At 40.9% G+C, this 15,810-nt stretch overlaps 1 protein-coding gene across 1 annotated transcript; it reads right to left on the bottom strand.

The window, feature by feature from the left end:
• Positions 1-506: 506 nt before the first annotated feature.
• Positions 507-13,941, bottom strand: ppil4 (peptidylprolyl isomerase (cyclophilin)-like 4). The gene is made up of 13 exons (XM_063222759.1): positions 13,813-13,941; positions 13,423-13,490; positions 13,275-13,339; positions 10,626-10,743; positions 10,311-10,453; positions 7,695-7,791; positions 7,073-7,189; positions 5,434-5,558; positions 4,837-4,903; positions 4,181-4,292; positions 3,444-3,534; positions 2,620-2,770; positions 507-1,627 (listed from the first exon to the last, which is right to left on the bottom strand). Exons 1-13 carry the CDS (start codon positions 13,904-13,906, stop codon positions 1,385-1,387), a joined length of 1,491 nt encoding a protein of 496 aa, XP_063078829.1. The 5' UTR covers positions 13,907-13,941; the 3' UTR covers positions 507-1,384.
• Positions 13,942-15,810: the final 1,869 nt, after the last annotated feature.

Below are 15,810 nucleotides of genomic sequence, written 5' to 3' on the forward strand. Positions count from 1 at the left end.
TTATATTTCAAATTGGGCCTACACTGACACCTAGTGTTCAGTACAATAAGGAATAAAGTCAATGACATTTTGGCTTATCTTTTTTAGCAAGTCATGGCAGTCATGAAGTGATAAAAGATCACCTAGTTACAATAACCAAACAAAACCAATTAAAATGGCAATGTTAGAACATATTTGTATTTCATTTAATTGGTCTACTTCAGTATCTAGTTTGGCCTCAAATATTCAGATCGCAAGGTACTTTATGTTGAATTTGTAAGGACTTAATATATCACAGTACAACACTTACTGACTACTAGGCTTGTGTAAATAGAATGTCCAAAAAATGCATATTCAGTCACCCTATAGGGCTAAAGTTATGCTCCACCACCAGAGTTTTGGTGAAAAACAATCGCTCTTGCAACCAATTACAATTTGATGAACCACTGAAATATCACTGCATAGTAGCATACTAGTTTACTATGCCATTCTCATCTCACTTTAAAGAAATAAGAAAAACTCCAGACTTAAGCAAATCACCATTTTATTTTTATATAGGAACTTTTATATAGGAACCTCACAAACACCAAGGAGGGAAATAACATTTCTGTAGGTTTGTTATAAAAACACCTGGATGATGAGAGAGCATGTTTATTTTGAAGTGTGCTACAAAGAGTTGAGAATTGGAAAGTTGATTGAGCGAGCAGTTTAAAGCGGCGTACACACACATTGCTAGCTTTTCGCTTGCTCGCCTACTTGCCACTCTTTCATTGAAACTGCCAATGAACAGGCGAGAAGTACTGAACTCTGCATTCCAATTGGTTACTCGCCTCGCTCGAAAATAAAATATTTTCAACTTGGGATCCGCCCACATCACATCGCTTGTACAGTACTCGCCTGCTAGTCTCGCTGGAACACATTGGCATTCTATTGAGTTAATTCGCTGAGCGAGTAACTAGCAGTGACGTGTGTGTACGGCCCTTAAGACCAGTCTTACATTTCCCCAGAATGCTGAGACTACAGCTGATGAGACAGCTCACGTTTCATTTGACAGGACGACTTGAACAATTGTGGAAAAATATCATGAGTCAGAGCAGTGTTGTACCCCCTAACCCATGCCCTCTATATCTATTTCTTTTTCCCAATATGACTACGCTCCATTCAATTGTCATCATCACATTCTTCCACATAACCCCTGGAGGTGTGTTCTCGTACCCTTAGTGGTACAAATACACATGGGTGGGAAACACTGAGTCAGACTGTAATAATAATGGAGAAACCGGTCTAAGGTTAAACTTTCTGTAAAAGAGGAGAGGAGAAGGGAGAGAGGAGGAGAAGGAAGAAGAGAAGGGAGGGTAGGGGAGGAGAAGGGAGAGGAGAGGAGGTGTGCTGGTCCTGGTCCTCCTCACCTCTGCTCCTTGTCCTTGTGTCTGCGGGGGCTGTGGCTCCTGCTGCGGTGGCGCCTGCTGTGGCTCTTGTCGTTGCTCTCGTGCCGGTGCTTGTCCCGGTGTTTGTCTGAAGAGGAGTGCTTGTTACGGTGCTTGTGGTCCCGGTCTCTCTCCCTTTCCCTCTCTCTATCCCTCTCCCTGGAACGGGAACGGGAACGCTGACGACCTGATTTTTTACTCCGTCCGCTGTCGTCACTCTCCTGAAAAGTAAAATGTTAAAATCACTGAATAAGCCAATCAGTCAATTGTCAAGGCCATTGCCTAAGCCAATCAGTATCCATCAAGGACATAAGCCAATCCATACTTGTCAGCTAAACGTGCACTTAAATGACCATTTCACATTGATTTTCAGGTGCTAAGCCATTCTTCATTCATTCTTTCCATTTATTGGATTCATGCATTCAGTGCGTATATAAAAACAACATCTATTTAAATATGCCAGAGTTGGCATAGTTGCTCAATTTCATCTGTTTTCTTAAGGCAGGTTTCATAAAACAAACAACAATAAAAAACCAATACATCATGACAAATACAAAATGCATACAAAAGTATAGAAAGTAAGACAAGGTCACAATATACACCTACAGAAGGTGGGAGCAGGTCTGGCTTGTTTTCAGACACTCTTTAAGGGCCATTTTGAAGGTGTTGATGTTATCACGCAGTCTGATATGAACTGGCAGAGTATTCCAGGACTGCATTCTATAATGGACACCACTATTTGAATGCATTAGTTCTACGCCATTGCATGCCAGTTTTCCTGATACATAGCGAATCAATAAGGGTAAAAAAGGGTCATTTGTTTTACTTACTTTTAGACAACTTTCCTTATATACGGTATATTCATAATACCACATTTTATTTTTTTGTATGATGTATATTGCATTGCTGTATATTGTATTAATGTTTGTTTTGGGGCATTTCAGCCTTTATTTAGACAGGAGCGTTAAAGATGAAGACAGGAAATCAGTGGGAGAGAGATACGAGGTAGGATCGGGGTATGACTCAGGTCGGCCTTGACTCTGTGCATGGGCATGCAAGCCCAAATGTAGGGGGCTTAGCACGCTGCGACACAGCGCCCCCACGCTTGCCTTTCTAAAAGGGGGCCCATGTTAGCAGTTTCCTAAATGCCAACTGAGCAACACTCAAGGAGAAACACTCAACAACCATAACTAAATGAAACGGCCTGTCTGACCTTAGACTTCTTTGGCTTTCTGGCGTCCTCTTCTCCTGTGTGATGGTGGTGGTGCCTCTTCTCTTTCTGCTTCTTGTCAATAGCCTGCCGACTGCCTCCTTGCTCTTCATCGTCATCATCATCCCCATCAAGGACCAGGTCATAGCGGGAACTGATTTTCACCCATTAAGAGAAAAAAACAGCTCATGGTGCACGATACACTTTTTAAAAATGGGAATAGAAACTAGCACAAGGATTATGTATTTCTGGATTTCCTTTGGATGCACTGCAAGTTAACAGTAATATAGCGGTTTATTCTGTTCATTTACAATTTCTGCAGTTTAGTAGGTGCAGTCTTATTATCAAGCCTGTATAGCACATTAATCTCTTTGGTTAAATATGTGCGCTGACAGCCAATCTATACCATTAAACCATATGGGGAAGCCGTAGCCTAGTGGTTAAGGAGATGAGCTTCAAATCAGAGGGTTGCCGGTTTGAATCGCGTCCTTCCACTCCCCATCTAACTCCATGGCTGAGGTGCCCTTGAGCAAGGCACCTAACCCCACACTGCTCCCGGGACTGTAACCAATACCCTATACCTGAAATAACTAAGTTGCTTTGGATAAAGGAGTCAACTAAACGTAATGTAATGTAAAAACCAAATCCACTCTATTGCCAATTTTTAAAGCATGCGTCAGCTCAACATTTTTTCAACGGTAATTTTTTGGAAAGGCAATAGTATGCATTCCTATTCAAACAAAGTCTCAACAAGAATGAAACCATACAAACAATATGGTGAATTATGGCAGGTTACTATTACATATCTCATCATATAAAAAGGATACTCTTGTCTGGGCTTTGCCTTGTCTTTGAGGGTCAGCTTATTCTTCTTTTCCTGCTCGTAGGCCTTGAAGTCGTCCTTGGACCATTTCCCACCTGAGAGTAACCATGTTGAATTTAAAAAAAACATCATCATCAAGCAAGACAGAATTGAAGAGTAGAATGATATCTTTGGTTAAGCATACAATGAGGAGTGATTTCATGAGGTGTGCGGGCACAATACGTGCATGAAGCATTACAATGCAAATTTTATGTCAACTTTGTGCACAGGAGAACAGTACACCCATGTTCATATGGTGCAATATTGACAAAACCGCAAGGGGCGATCTTCCGAAACTGTAGAGTTGAGAGATGTTGAGTTCACAATAAAGTTAAACTACGGTGGAAAACAATGAGAGCCCTGTTAGCCATCTGCTCCCTAGACAATACCTCCAGTATTGTGCAGAGTGCTCCAGTTGTCCTGAAGCAAGTTTGTGCACTCGGTCACGGGCAGTTGCATGCGCCATTTATGGCACACAGCAAGCATATCCCTGGTCTAAGGGCCAAATGAAGTAAAACCTAAAATGAACTAGAAACTTTTACTACGTTTACGTACATGAGACATTTAATTCATGTAAACGTAGCCTATATCTCTAAAGCCTACCTCAAAACACCACAGGTTGGAGGAAACTCCTTGGCAGTTTGAATAAGGTCTATAGGGTAGTTCCTATTGATATTTCTGGCGGGAAAGCATGTTTTATACCTTTGCCTTTCCATCTGATTTTGGCCACCGACTGGCTGAAGTCCACGTGTATCCGCCGGTCGTCTATCAGCACGTTATCCATCTTAAAGTAGGCCTTCTCACAGTCCTCCTCCTGCAACAGCAGAAATATCAAACCGTTTGGCTTACAGACTTACTACAACTATCTCCTTACTTGTGTATGTCCCATTCATTTGTTTCTGATTACACATATCAAACATAGGATACAACAATTAAATTGAAAATCACCATCTGTATTATTTTAGATCTTCTTCACTTATGTCTTAAAGTTTTACTGATGTATTTTTGTAGTGGTGTGTGTTTTGTGGGGTGGTATGTGGTATTTGTGATGTGACTGTCTGCAACCAAATTGTCCATTTGGGACAAAGACAAAGTGCAGTAACAACGTCAACATTGAAAATGGGGAAAAAGGCCTTCAAAGTATTGGTATTAGGTTGGATATTGCGGTTGCTGCAAAAGTTTACATTTCAGTAGCTCTAGAACGGAACACATTTGAAGATAAAGTAGGTGTTACTCAGACCGTTTTCAGTCTAAACTAAATTTCGACAAAATATCTAGTTACTGCACTTTGCCTTTGTATGGCAGATTACACAGACCATTATATTCACATCAAGTAGACATAATTTTGATGCTTTTACCTTTTCAAACTCTATGAAAGCGTAGCATAGGGACTCCCCTGATTTCCAGTCTCTGATAATCTCACAGCTGTTGTGTAAAAGCACAAATAATAAACACGTTAGTGTCTTCAGAATGATGTCCATGAACACACTTGAAAAAATTAGACAGCAGCAATTTACTCCTACTCAATATTGTTTTTATTATGAGATACCTCAATATTATGCTCAGAATCACTTCATTATGAATTCTACTCATGCAATTTCACACAATTGAAGGTGTACTGCGTAGGATTATGGCCAGAGTAGGTATTGCAACTATGCTGCCTATTGCCAAATTTGATCTTTTCATGAATATTTAAGGAATTTTTGCAGCTAAAAAATTCCCTTTCTAAGAATTATAAATGGCAAACATGGAGAAGATCCGCCTTCCCATGTGGGAAAAGTGCAATTTTTCCCAATCATAATGAATACTTAGAACTTGACGGTGGCAGTAAGAGTTCATGAAAAAGGTGTTTGTGAATGGGCAGCATGAATTCTGGAAATAAACTAGTGAAAATATTACACAGTGCACCTTTAACTAATTTAATCCAAACAGAATGCCAGGGACGTCACAGGTACCTTGATATGGTCCCAAAGCGTGAGAAGATGATCTCCAGATCTTCATCAGTAGTGACTGGGTTCAGCTTGCAGACAAACAACACGTTCTCTGGGGGCTTCACATCAGCATCTGGCAAATCCCCCACCTAGGACAAATCACACATCACATAACAAATCCCCTAGATTCAGGGGTGACAGTGAAAAAAAATCCTGAGCCTGAACTTTTCCCCCTGCTCTAACGACGACGACAAGATACTGCATAGTGACGTAACGTAGGCCTATTTTGACACATTATTTTAATAGCCTGTGTATGACCATTATTCAAGCCTGATAGTAGAAGAAAACCCTGAACCTGTAACACTTTCTGAGATAAGAATAACCTAATGGTTAATTATTATCAATGTTTTTATTTTTGCAAACTCTGTCAAGCCTGAAATCAGGCATGGAGCCTGAATACTATCAGCCCTGTAGATTTCTAGGCTAGCAAATTTCTAGGCTAGCAATGGTCAATCCTTGAAAAAAAATCCTAGTTCCGGTTCGTGACCCGGATCACCACCAAAATGTAATCACTTGTTCCTTTGGTCATTTCCAAATGGGGCACCTAAGTCTCCACCCCTTCCGGGCGGCTTGTGGGGCTGGCAACGGAAAAACTTTTGACTGGGCTGTAATGGACTGATCAAAGCTATTTTCCGACCCACCTCGCATTTCCCCTTCGATCACACATATGCTGTGCCTCAGAATTAATAACAACCAATGGTGTGCTTACTGACTTCACTTGGCAAGCGATTTTTGAGTTGTGTGTGTGCAAAAATATGTAATTATTTGGACTACACAACAGACGTCGCATGTCCGACGTGCAGCCACTTAAGCCACGGTGCAGCGGTAGGGTTGGCTGTGCCTCGGTTCACGTCAGATATGCGAGGCGCACGTGTAGTCTCCAACACAGTTTTGCACAAAAGCTAAAATAACGTTTCTTGCGTGCCGAAAATGAGTGGTCTTACGACGCAAATCCAAACCTTTCAAATTCACTGTCATCATATGTGAAATCCGGAGCACATGCCAAACGGGATGAGGATTTAGCTTGACTCGCTCCATTGACTCGCATTCAAAATTTTGCGAGCTCCAGCCCCATAGATCGGAAGTAGAAGGGCGTGACTTAGGTGCCCCATAGTCCACAAAGTTTCGTCCATATCTGTTCATTAGCTTTTGATTTATTTTGCTGACAGACAGACAGACAGACAAACCAAACAAGGTAACAAATGGTTGACCTCATCATAAGCCTGCCAACGCCCACCTTAGTAGTAAAAAATAAAACAGACTAATGAACCTCAATTGCACCTGAGTGCCCCATCTGTATTCTTCTCAATGCCTCCCAAGGGCAGTCATGGGTAATCGGTTAGGGTGTCAGACTTAGTAACGTAATTAACCAGTACTCTCCCCAATCGTCCTCCATGACTGAGGAACCCTGAGCATGGTACCGTCCCGCCACACTGCTCCCTTGGGGTGCCATTGGGGCCTGCCCCCTTGCACAGGTCAGGCATGAATGCAATTTCGTTGTGTGCAGTGTTCACTTGTGTGCTGTGGAGAGCTGTGTCACAATGACAACGCCCCCCAGGGGCTCTAGTGAGAAACACTGAACTAGGATATAATCAGAACTTACCATTTCCAGCAGTATAGCCTGTGTCTTGGCATCTTTCTCCTTGAGAATCTCGTCGATCTCCTCCGCAGTCTTGCCCTCATGGTCAACTATCGACTCATCCGCTCCTATACGACCACTCTAGAAAACAAACGGCCAGGTCCAACACAAATCACACACCTCGCAAGTCATAAAATATTCAGTACACATCCAAGTGCAATACGGAAGCAAATGCCAGAAAAGTGGGAAAAAATTTAAGGTGTACTGTATAGGTTGGTGGCCAGTGTAGGTATTGCAGCTATGCTTCTCATTGAAACTGTGCTGCCTTCTGCCAATATTTAATAAATATTAAACTAAACTCATATTTACTAGTATGACCTAAGTACAGTAAGTTTTATAACAAAAAATGTCAACTTCTGGAAATTGGAAATGGGCAGCATGAATTCTGGAAAGAAACTGCAAAAATATTACATAGTGCACCTTTAACAATATTAATTACATTTTTATCAGTAACAGCAGTTTCTTGACAGATTCTTTTTTCCCCCAGAGCGGCATTTAATACTGGCTAGCTATTTTGTACATACTTGTTGTATTTCTCAAGAGTACAGTGGGAATTCTATAGTCAATTTGACACCAAAGTACTCACATCCAGTTGTTCTTTAGTGGGCTCTGGAGAGCGATCGGGAATGGGAAGGCTGGGAGGGTCATCAAAAGGATCTTCTAGGATTACTGCGTGGTTTATTCTGGAATTCAAAGTAGCAAAAATAAGCTCATTTAAATGGCAGATTGTTTTAAAGGAGCAATCCAGTTCACCCAATTTTAAGTGTTAACATATTAAATGTAACTGTCTGCATCGACATGGTTAAATTTACTGTATTAGTGCAGAGACCGTTCAAAGACAGTTCAGAGCATTTTCAGAAATTGTTAGTAGAAATAATTCCAGGGTTTCTGCACATTTTGGATCACCAAATATGAGACTTTTTAAGACAAATATAAGACCTCTGATGATAAAATATAAGACCACCGCTCGGGGTGAGGCATTGCAATATTGCTAATGTTATTAGTTTGCATTGCTATAATGAAATGTAGGCCTAGTACATAATTATATATAATAAACAATATTATATGACTACTGTGCTTTTATAGTGTAGCCTAGGGTAAACACAGTGTAAGCAGTAGCAAGGTGCAACTGATCTGTAGGCCTACAGACACCATGCATGCATATGGTCAGTTAACTGACAACTGGCATTTAATTGAGGGTCCCACGCATGTTTTGACGGCCTATGCAAAAATCAGATGAATGTTCATCAAATGCCTTTAAATGTACACATTAAAATGGCTCAACAATTCATCATTTCTGATGGATAAATAGTTGAATGCACTTAGGAGAGAGGACACCTGGTGTCAAAAGGGTTAAATGTATGACTACTCAGAGTGCCGTTCCTCCTCCTCCAGCTCGCTTTATCAGAGACGGGTAGCAGAAGCAAGCGTTCTACTTTGAGCTTAGCCTGTCTAAACTATATAGCCTATAGTTTGGTGTTCTCTAGATAGACGCAAGAAACAGCGCACAACTTGGAAGCGATTTCCAGCAGGTCCATAACAAGCATTTAGCGCGTTTACCGTTGCCCATCTGGTTACGATTTGGACATTAGGCTACGCACCTTGCCAGATCATTGGCTTCGTACATATTCGGTTACTCAACCGATTTCGTATTGCCTCGCGCTCACTTCCTCATGCTGCCATCATGTTAACGAAATCATTTTGCATTTGACAGAGGCATCAAATAGCCTGTCACGTATCTAGAGGCAATTTTGAAAGTGTAGGCTATTGTATGAAGGAACAATTATTTTCGAATACGGTCATAATGGACTTTATGAAATGAACCCTTTACATTTAGCAAACGCTTCTACCCAAACGCGAGGGCATGGCTAACATGCACGATAGACAACATTTAATACACTCAACGACTGATTAGGCTATGCGTCCTCCCGACACAGTTAACATCAAGCTTCATATTCCGACGTTGATTTGGATAGCAGCTTTTATTTATTGTCCTCAAGCCACATTACACTGAACGTGCATCTATCTACCCATCTCGATACACGTTCATATTTTTTCGACCACTTTTTCGACTGTTTCTACTAGAACATGCAAGTAGGCTAGACGCTGCGCCCACAGGTCTGCGGCTGCCCCCCGCTGTGTGGCCAGCGGGCTGCGCTGCGCCACAAACACAGATCCGTTTCCTCTACTTTTCCGCATCTTGATAAGGGACGTATGCCGGTTAAATAAGGTTTATAGCGTCAAAAAATAGACCCTTTTTCTTACACTCAAGCTACCCAGATGAAATATAAGACCTCCCACGTAAATATAATACCACACTTCCAAAAATTGGCGAAATATAATGCTTTATAAGACCTTAAAAAACAAATATCAAAAGTAAGACTTTATAAGACTTTTTAAGGATCCGCGGAGACCCTGAATTCACCACAAGGTTAATTTTTTTCAGGAAAACACACACCCTCAGACAATGAACCTGGCTCACAACAATGACCTACTTACAGGTGGTAAAGACCCCCTACATTGTTCTTCTTATTAACCTTTATGTCTTTTGGACCATGATTATGAGATTATCACCAAACTCTTAGCAAGAAGGCTGGAGTCCAGCATAGATAAGCAGCAGACAATATAAGAAGATCATTAAATATGATAAACTCAAAAACTTTTACAGGAAAAATGTGTCTATTATAGGGCTGGGATTTTTTTTTAATCACATTAATCTATAGGCTTTGAAATTAATTAATTTAATTAATCGCATTTTAATTGCATTTAAATATCTGACTTGAGAACAGTGAAAAATATTTATAACCTCATGATAAAGGGGGAGTAAGATGGTGGGGCTGGTGGGGTTATGAGTGATTGGGGGTATGTGGGAAAATCTTAAAAGGACTTGCAAGCTACATGACAAGACAAAATTTATGTTTGTATTATTTAAATGTCCTTTTGAAAATAGAAAGATACTACAAAAAATAACTTCATTTACAATGCAATAGAATTACTATATACTTTAAAAGGGACCTAGTGAAGGTGGGGTCTGTTGTAAAGGTGGCCAATTTCAATATAGGCCTAAAGTGCAGGGGGGAATCCTGGTTTGTGTTGATAGTACGGCCCTTGGAGGACTTAATAAAATTTGAAGTGGCCCCTCGAATGAAAAAGGTTCCCCACCCCTGAAAAACACTTGCAACTTGTCTTAATGTAGACTGACCTGATGTCCTGAAAGGGGACAAAGTCTTTGTCAACAAACGTCTCGTTGATCTTCTTAAGGACATCCATGCCTTCCGTCACCTCTCCGAATACAGTATGGACGCCATCCAGGTAGTCCAAATTTTCCCCTGTGGTAATGAGGAACTACAAAAAAACAAAAAATGGAAAAGGTCAATTTTTATCCATCACCTGACATGAATGTGGTATTAAGCTAAAATAATTAAATTAGAGAGAAAATATGAATCCTGTGCTGGTGTCTACTTATTTCTCTTTTTTGCTGTTTAGAGTTTTAAAACATGTCTCTATTTGGCAGTACCTGAGAGCCGTGTTGATCACTGCCATTGTTCACCATAGACACAGTGCCCTTCTTCTTGTGTTTGATCCTGGGTACCTTCTCGGAATCAAAGAAACGGGCCTGGTCTCCATAGAGCTTACTGGAAAATAATTTTAAAATAATAATTTAAAACAGGGTACCTAGTGAAGATGGCGTCTGTCGAAAAGGTGGCCGCCCCATTGACAGTAAATAGAATATACAGTCCCAGGAAAAAGTTTGTACACCCTTTGAAATTTCTTACCTTTCTGTCAAAATTGGTCATAAAACATGGTCTGATCTTCCCGGAAATCACAAGAAGGAACAACCAGAGTCTGCTTTAACTAATTCAACCCAAACATTTACAAGTTTTCATATTTTCATTGGACATAAGATGTAAACATTCACAGGACAGCAAGGCATAAGTAAGTACACCCTTGCATTCAATAGGTTTTAACCCTAAGTTAGTCGCAATAACCTCAACCAAATGTTTCCTGTAGTTGCAGATCAGATTAACAAAACAATCTGGATGTATCTGGTCTCCCTCTTCTTTAGAAAACTGCCTCTCGTCAGCAAGGTTTGTGGGATGTCTGGAGTGCATAGCTTTCTTGACTTCATGCCATATAATCTCAATTGTTTTTTGTCAGGGCTTTGACTGGGCTATTCCAGAATGTGTATTTCATTATTATGAAGCCATTCTAAAGTCGATTTGCTTCTAAAGTATGGGTTGTTGTCACATTTCAGCACCCATCCTCTTGTGTGCTTCAACTGTGTGACAGACTGCCTCACTTTTTTTCTGTAAAATATCTCGATAAACTTCTGAGTTCATTGTTCCACTGATAATAGCAAACTGAAAAGGGCCTGAGGCAGCAAGGTAGCCGCATATAATGATGCTCCCGCCACCATACTCAAAGGTGGAGATGATGTTTTGGTGAAGGTGTGGTTCTCCAATTCTCCTCCAAACATGACATTGTGTGTTCGCCTGAACAATTCAACTTTGGTTTCAACGTTGGTCTACAGAATATTTTGCAGTAATTCTATGAAGCATATAAATGCTTTTTCGCAAACCTCAAAGGTGCAGCAATATTTTTTTGGACAGAAACCCCATTAATTTTAGATTGGCAGAATGAATCCCATTTTTAGCTATTCTTGGTTACATCTCCTCTTCTGAGTATGGTGGCGTGAGCATCATTATATGCGGCTACCTTGCTGCCTCAGGCCCTTGACAGTTTGCTATTATCAGTGGAACAATGAACTCAAGTTTATTGTGATATTTTACAGAAAAAAACGTGAGGAAGTCTGTCACACAGTTGAAGCACACAAGAGTATGGGTCCTGAAATGTGACAACAACCTATACTTTAGAAGCAAATCAACTTTAGAATGGCTTCATAATAATGAAATACACATTCTGAAATAGCCCAGTCAAAGCCCTGACAAAAAACAATTGAGATTATATGGCATGAAGTCAAGAAAGCTAGGCCTATGCACTCCAGACATCCCACAAACCTTGCTGACAAGAGGCAGTTCTCTAAAGAAGAGGGAGACAAGATAAAAACAGATTGTTTTGTTAATCTGATCTGCAACTACAGGACTGTCTGGTTGATGATAGGTTGATGCTACTATGGTATTACCATATTATTAGTAAGTGGTCTGTATGATGCCATATTTGTGAGTCAAATTCTCTCTGAAATGAATAAAGAACCGAACACCAGCATTTGAGGTGTTGCTAATGACATTGCCGGCTACGTTTGGACAAGGAACTGGCCATTTTAAAATATAGTTTTTTTAGATATTCAATTTTTATTTTTTCAATTTATCATAATTCATATTCTGAGAGTTGCTGTATTCCAAGCTGATTGTGTAATATGTAGAGCCAGAAAAGAGCTTTCAAACAACACCACAGGCATCTTTTTGTGACTAACACTGACTGATATATTCAAGGCTGAATGTATAGTGTCCTACCCTAAAATGTGAACCTTTCCTAGTCTGTTTCTCCCTTAATATTAGTGTCAGATTCAAACCAATGCAGTTCTGGGGTGCTACCTTGCTACTAAAAAGGCACACCAAGTATGATTGAAATCCGGATCGGTCGGGTCCCAAAGCGTCTGATTTCACGTGAAATGACCCTAAAGCAGACTCTGATTGTTCCTTCTTGAGATTTCCGGGAAGATCAGACCATGTTTTATGATCAATTTTGACAGAAAGGTAAGACATTTCAAAGGGTGTACAAACTTTTTCCTGGGACTGTATATACTGTCAATGGGCCGCCCTCAATATAGGCCTTATGTGCAGGGGGAAATCCTTGCCTGTGTCCATAGAACGGCCCTTGGAGGACTTTATAAAATTTGAAGTGACCCCTCGAATGAAAAAGGTTTCGATTACGGATTCGATTCCAACCCAAGGTCATTTCCCGATCCTTCCCCACCTCTCTCTCTCTCCCACTTCTGTCACCCTCTTCCACTGTCCTTTCCAAAAAGACACAAAAAGGTGTATACACCTCCTGTTTTGTTTTGTTTTTGGTTTTTTTTAGCCAAATCTGACACCATATGTGATTATTCGGAATGACCTTACTTTGTTTTGAGCAACATTGTACAAACACTGACCATAACCGCCCACCACTTGCAGGCATGTAGAACTAGAGTGCAAAAGCTCACCCGAAGATCGACTCTCCTCCACGTCCCGTGCCTGTTGGGTCTCCAGTTTGTGAGATGAAGTCTCTCTAGTTTGGATAGAAAATAATATAGCATGGTTACTTATGAATAGCATATCCTTGAATATAATAAGGATAATACGACCTCATACCTGTACATTGTGGAATAGACAGTAGTTATAGTACTTGATCTTGCATAGCTTCAAGAAGTTCAGACAAGCTGTAATATTAAAACGAGAGTTAGGCACACAGACAAGCAGATACATCTTTTTTTTCCCCCAGAACGCCGCCACCCAGAATACATCACATAGACATTTACTCAGAGGTTACACTATCAATTGCAGGTACAATGTAACATTTTGTTAGTTAACTGTGGAGGTTATATTGTAGCCATTTACCAACGTAACCAGGCGTTACACCATTTTCTCACGCTAGCCGTTTAGCTGGGAACTTTTCAGGGCCAAATACATTCAAATACCCTAGCTCCCATAAATGGAAATGTTTGCGTATTGTTGAGCCCCAGAATGATATCATTTAGTTACTTTTCGGTCTTTCTTCGGTGTACAAATCAACAACAATATCTCCCAGAGTGGTTTCAAGAAGCACCGCCATGCTTGTTTGGTGAAGTGACGTCATGCGACTTCCGTTCCGACTGGCAAGTGCAAGCTAGAAACAAATAGGCCTAGGCTACTTTTAACTATTATAGCCTACAAATGAAAGTATGTCCCTGATAGTTATTCATTCAGCGTGAGGAAAATAATTAATCCTGTACGTTCTAGTAGTTTACGTGGTTGGCTAGTTTTTAACGCAGTGAAGTGATGCACTATAAGGCCTACTTAAAAAAGGGTCGCAACTTCACCAGTAGAGGGCAGTTTCATACAGCAGCTCTTGCAGTGAGCAGCGCTGCAGTGCCTCTGAAATCAGAGGCTCTGATGGTCTGAAGAAGTGGACACCAGCACAAGATATTTTCTCAATTTATATGTTTTACATACATTCCACATTCATGTCAGGTAATGAAACTTGTACACGTCTGAACCAAAAGACTTAAGATTTTAATTAATGGGGAAGCATGGCTTAGGGTTAGGGTGGTTGCAGGTTCAAATCCCACCATCAAGTGGTGTAGTGTGCGTAGAACGCAGTTCTATACGCAGTATAGCCTACCCACCTCAACATTTCAGGGATTTTAGTATAAAGGAAATGGATCGCACTCAGTTTTTTCTTCTTTCTTGTCGTTTCCTTTTCATTTGAACATTGCATACCAGTCCCTGCAATGTTCAAATAAAAAGAAAACAAGAAAGAAGAAAAACTGAGTGCTATCCATTTCCTAACTACTAGATTACTTAAGAGACGCACCAACAAGACGGAAGAGAGCGGTGTGTGGAAGATAACCTAGGGATTTCAGTATACCCACCTTAAATTGATTGTATATATTTGTGCTATTCTAAATAATGGATCAGTGTACCCACCTCAAAAAATGCTGAAATATACAGTATACGTTACTCACCACAAAAAAGTAGACTACACCACTGCCCCCCTCTCTACACCTCCACCCAAGACACCTAAAAGCATAACCTAACTGTAATGTAATGTCATGGACAGTGATGGGTAAGCAGTAGGCCTAATGCAGTAATGAGCAGTTTCTGGACAAGCAGTTAGGGTGTCAGACTTGTAGCACAAAGGTTGCTGGTTCGACTCCCGACCCGCCAGGTTGGCAGGGGGTGTAATTAATCAGTGCTCTCTCCCATCCTCCTCCATGGTACCCTGAGCATGGTACCGTCCCGGCCGCACTACTCTCTTGGAATGCCATTGGGGGATGCCCCCTTGCATGGGTGAGGTATAAATGCAATTTTGTTGCAGTATAACCCCCTGGGGTAGCAGAGCAGTTTTTGGTGCCACATGCTAGAGGATATTTCCCCAGCATTGTTATCTAAAGGAAACATGTCCATGGGCTGAATACAAGCTGAATCAGTCAGATCTCATGCACATCCAGATCCTTTTTTGCCGGGTGCAGGGTCAAAGCATGAAGTTCATGTAGGCAAAAGATAAACTGCACACCGATGAGCTCCCATTTAATCCATTATTTGCATGACTGTTCGGGCCACCCTGGCCCTTCCTCAGACTGAATCCAAGCTGAACCACATTTGACCCCTTCAAGACACCTAAAAAAGAATACACGAGGCCAACATTGAGTCAACAATATCTCTACTAGAATAGGTGGGCCCATTTTTGAGTCTGTAAAAAGTAACAGTATTGGTGGCGAGTTGCATTGAAACAAGAGTTGATATTATTTTCCCTTTAAATCAAGACATGTATTGCTGTGGATGATATGCTCAGGTCAGGTAGCAAGTGGTGACTCATCAAAAATATACTTATACTTAGGAAACATGTTGACGTACACACACAGACACACAGACACACAGACACACAGACACACAGACACACACACACACACACACACACACACACACACACACACACACACACACACACACACACACACACACACACACACAGACACACACAGACACACACAGACACAC

Source organism: Engraulis encrasicolus, chromosome 18, assembly GCF_034702125.1.
Source record: "Engraulis encrasicolus isolate BLACKSEA-1 chromosome 18, IST_EnEncr_1.0, whole genome shotgun sequence".
Lineage (NCBI taxonomy): Eukaryota > Metazoa > Chordata > Actinopteri > Clupeiformes > Engraulidae > Engraulis > Engraulis encrasicolus.

What these genes read in the sequence shown, in the direction of transcription:
- ppil4 (XM_063222759.1), bottom strand. Translation starts at nt 13,906, where the DNA reads ATGACGTCACTTCACCAAACAAGCATGGCGGTGCTTCTTGAAACCACT. An exon ending in GTCCCCTTTCAGGACATCAG is followed by an intron (nt 7,792 to 10,310) that starts GTCAGTCTACAT and finishes TTTGAATTCCAG; the next exon opens with AATAAACCACGCAGTAATCC. An exon ending in AGGCTATACTGCTGGAAATG is followed by an intron (nt 5,559 to 7,072) that starts GTAAGTTCTGAT and finishes GATTTGTCCTAG; the next exon opens with GTGGGGGATTTGCCAGATGC.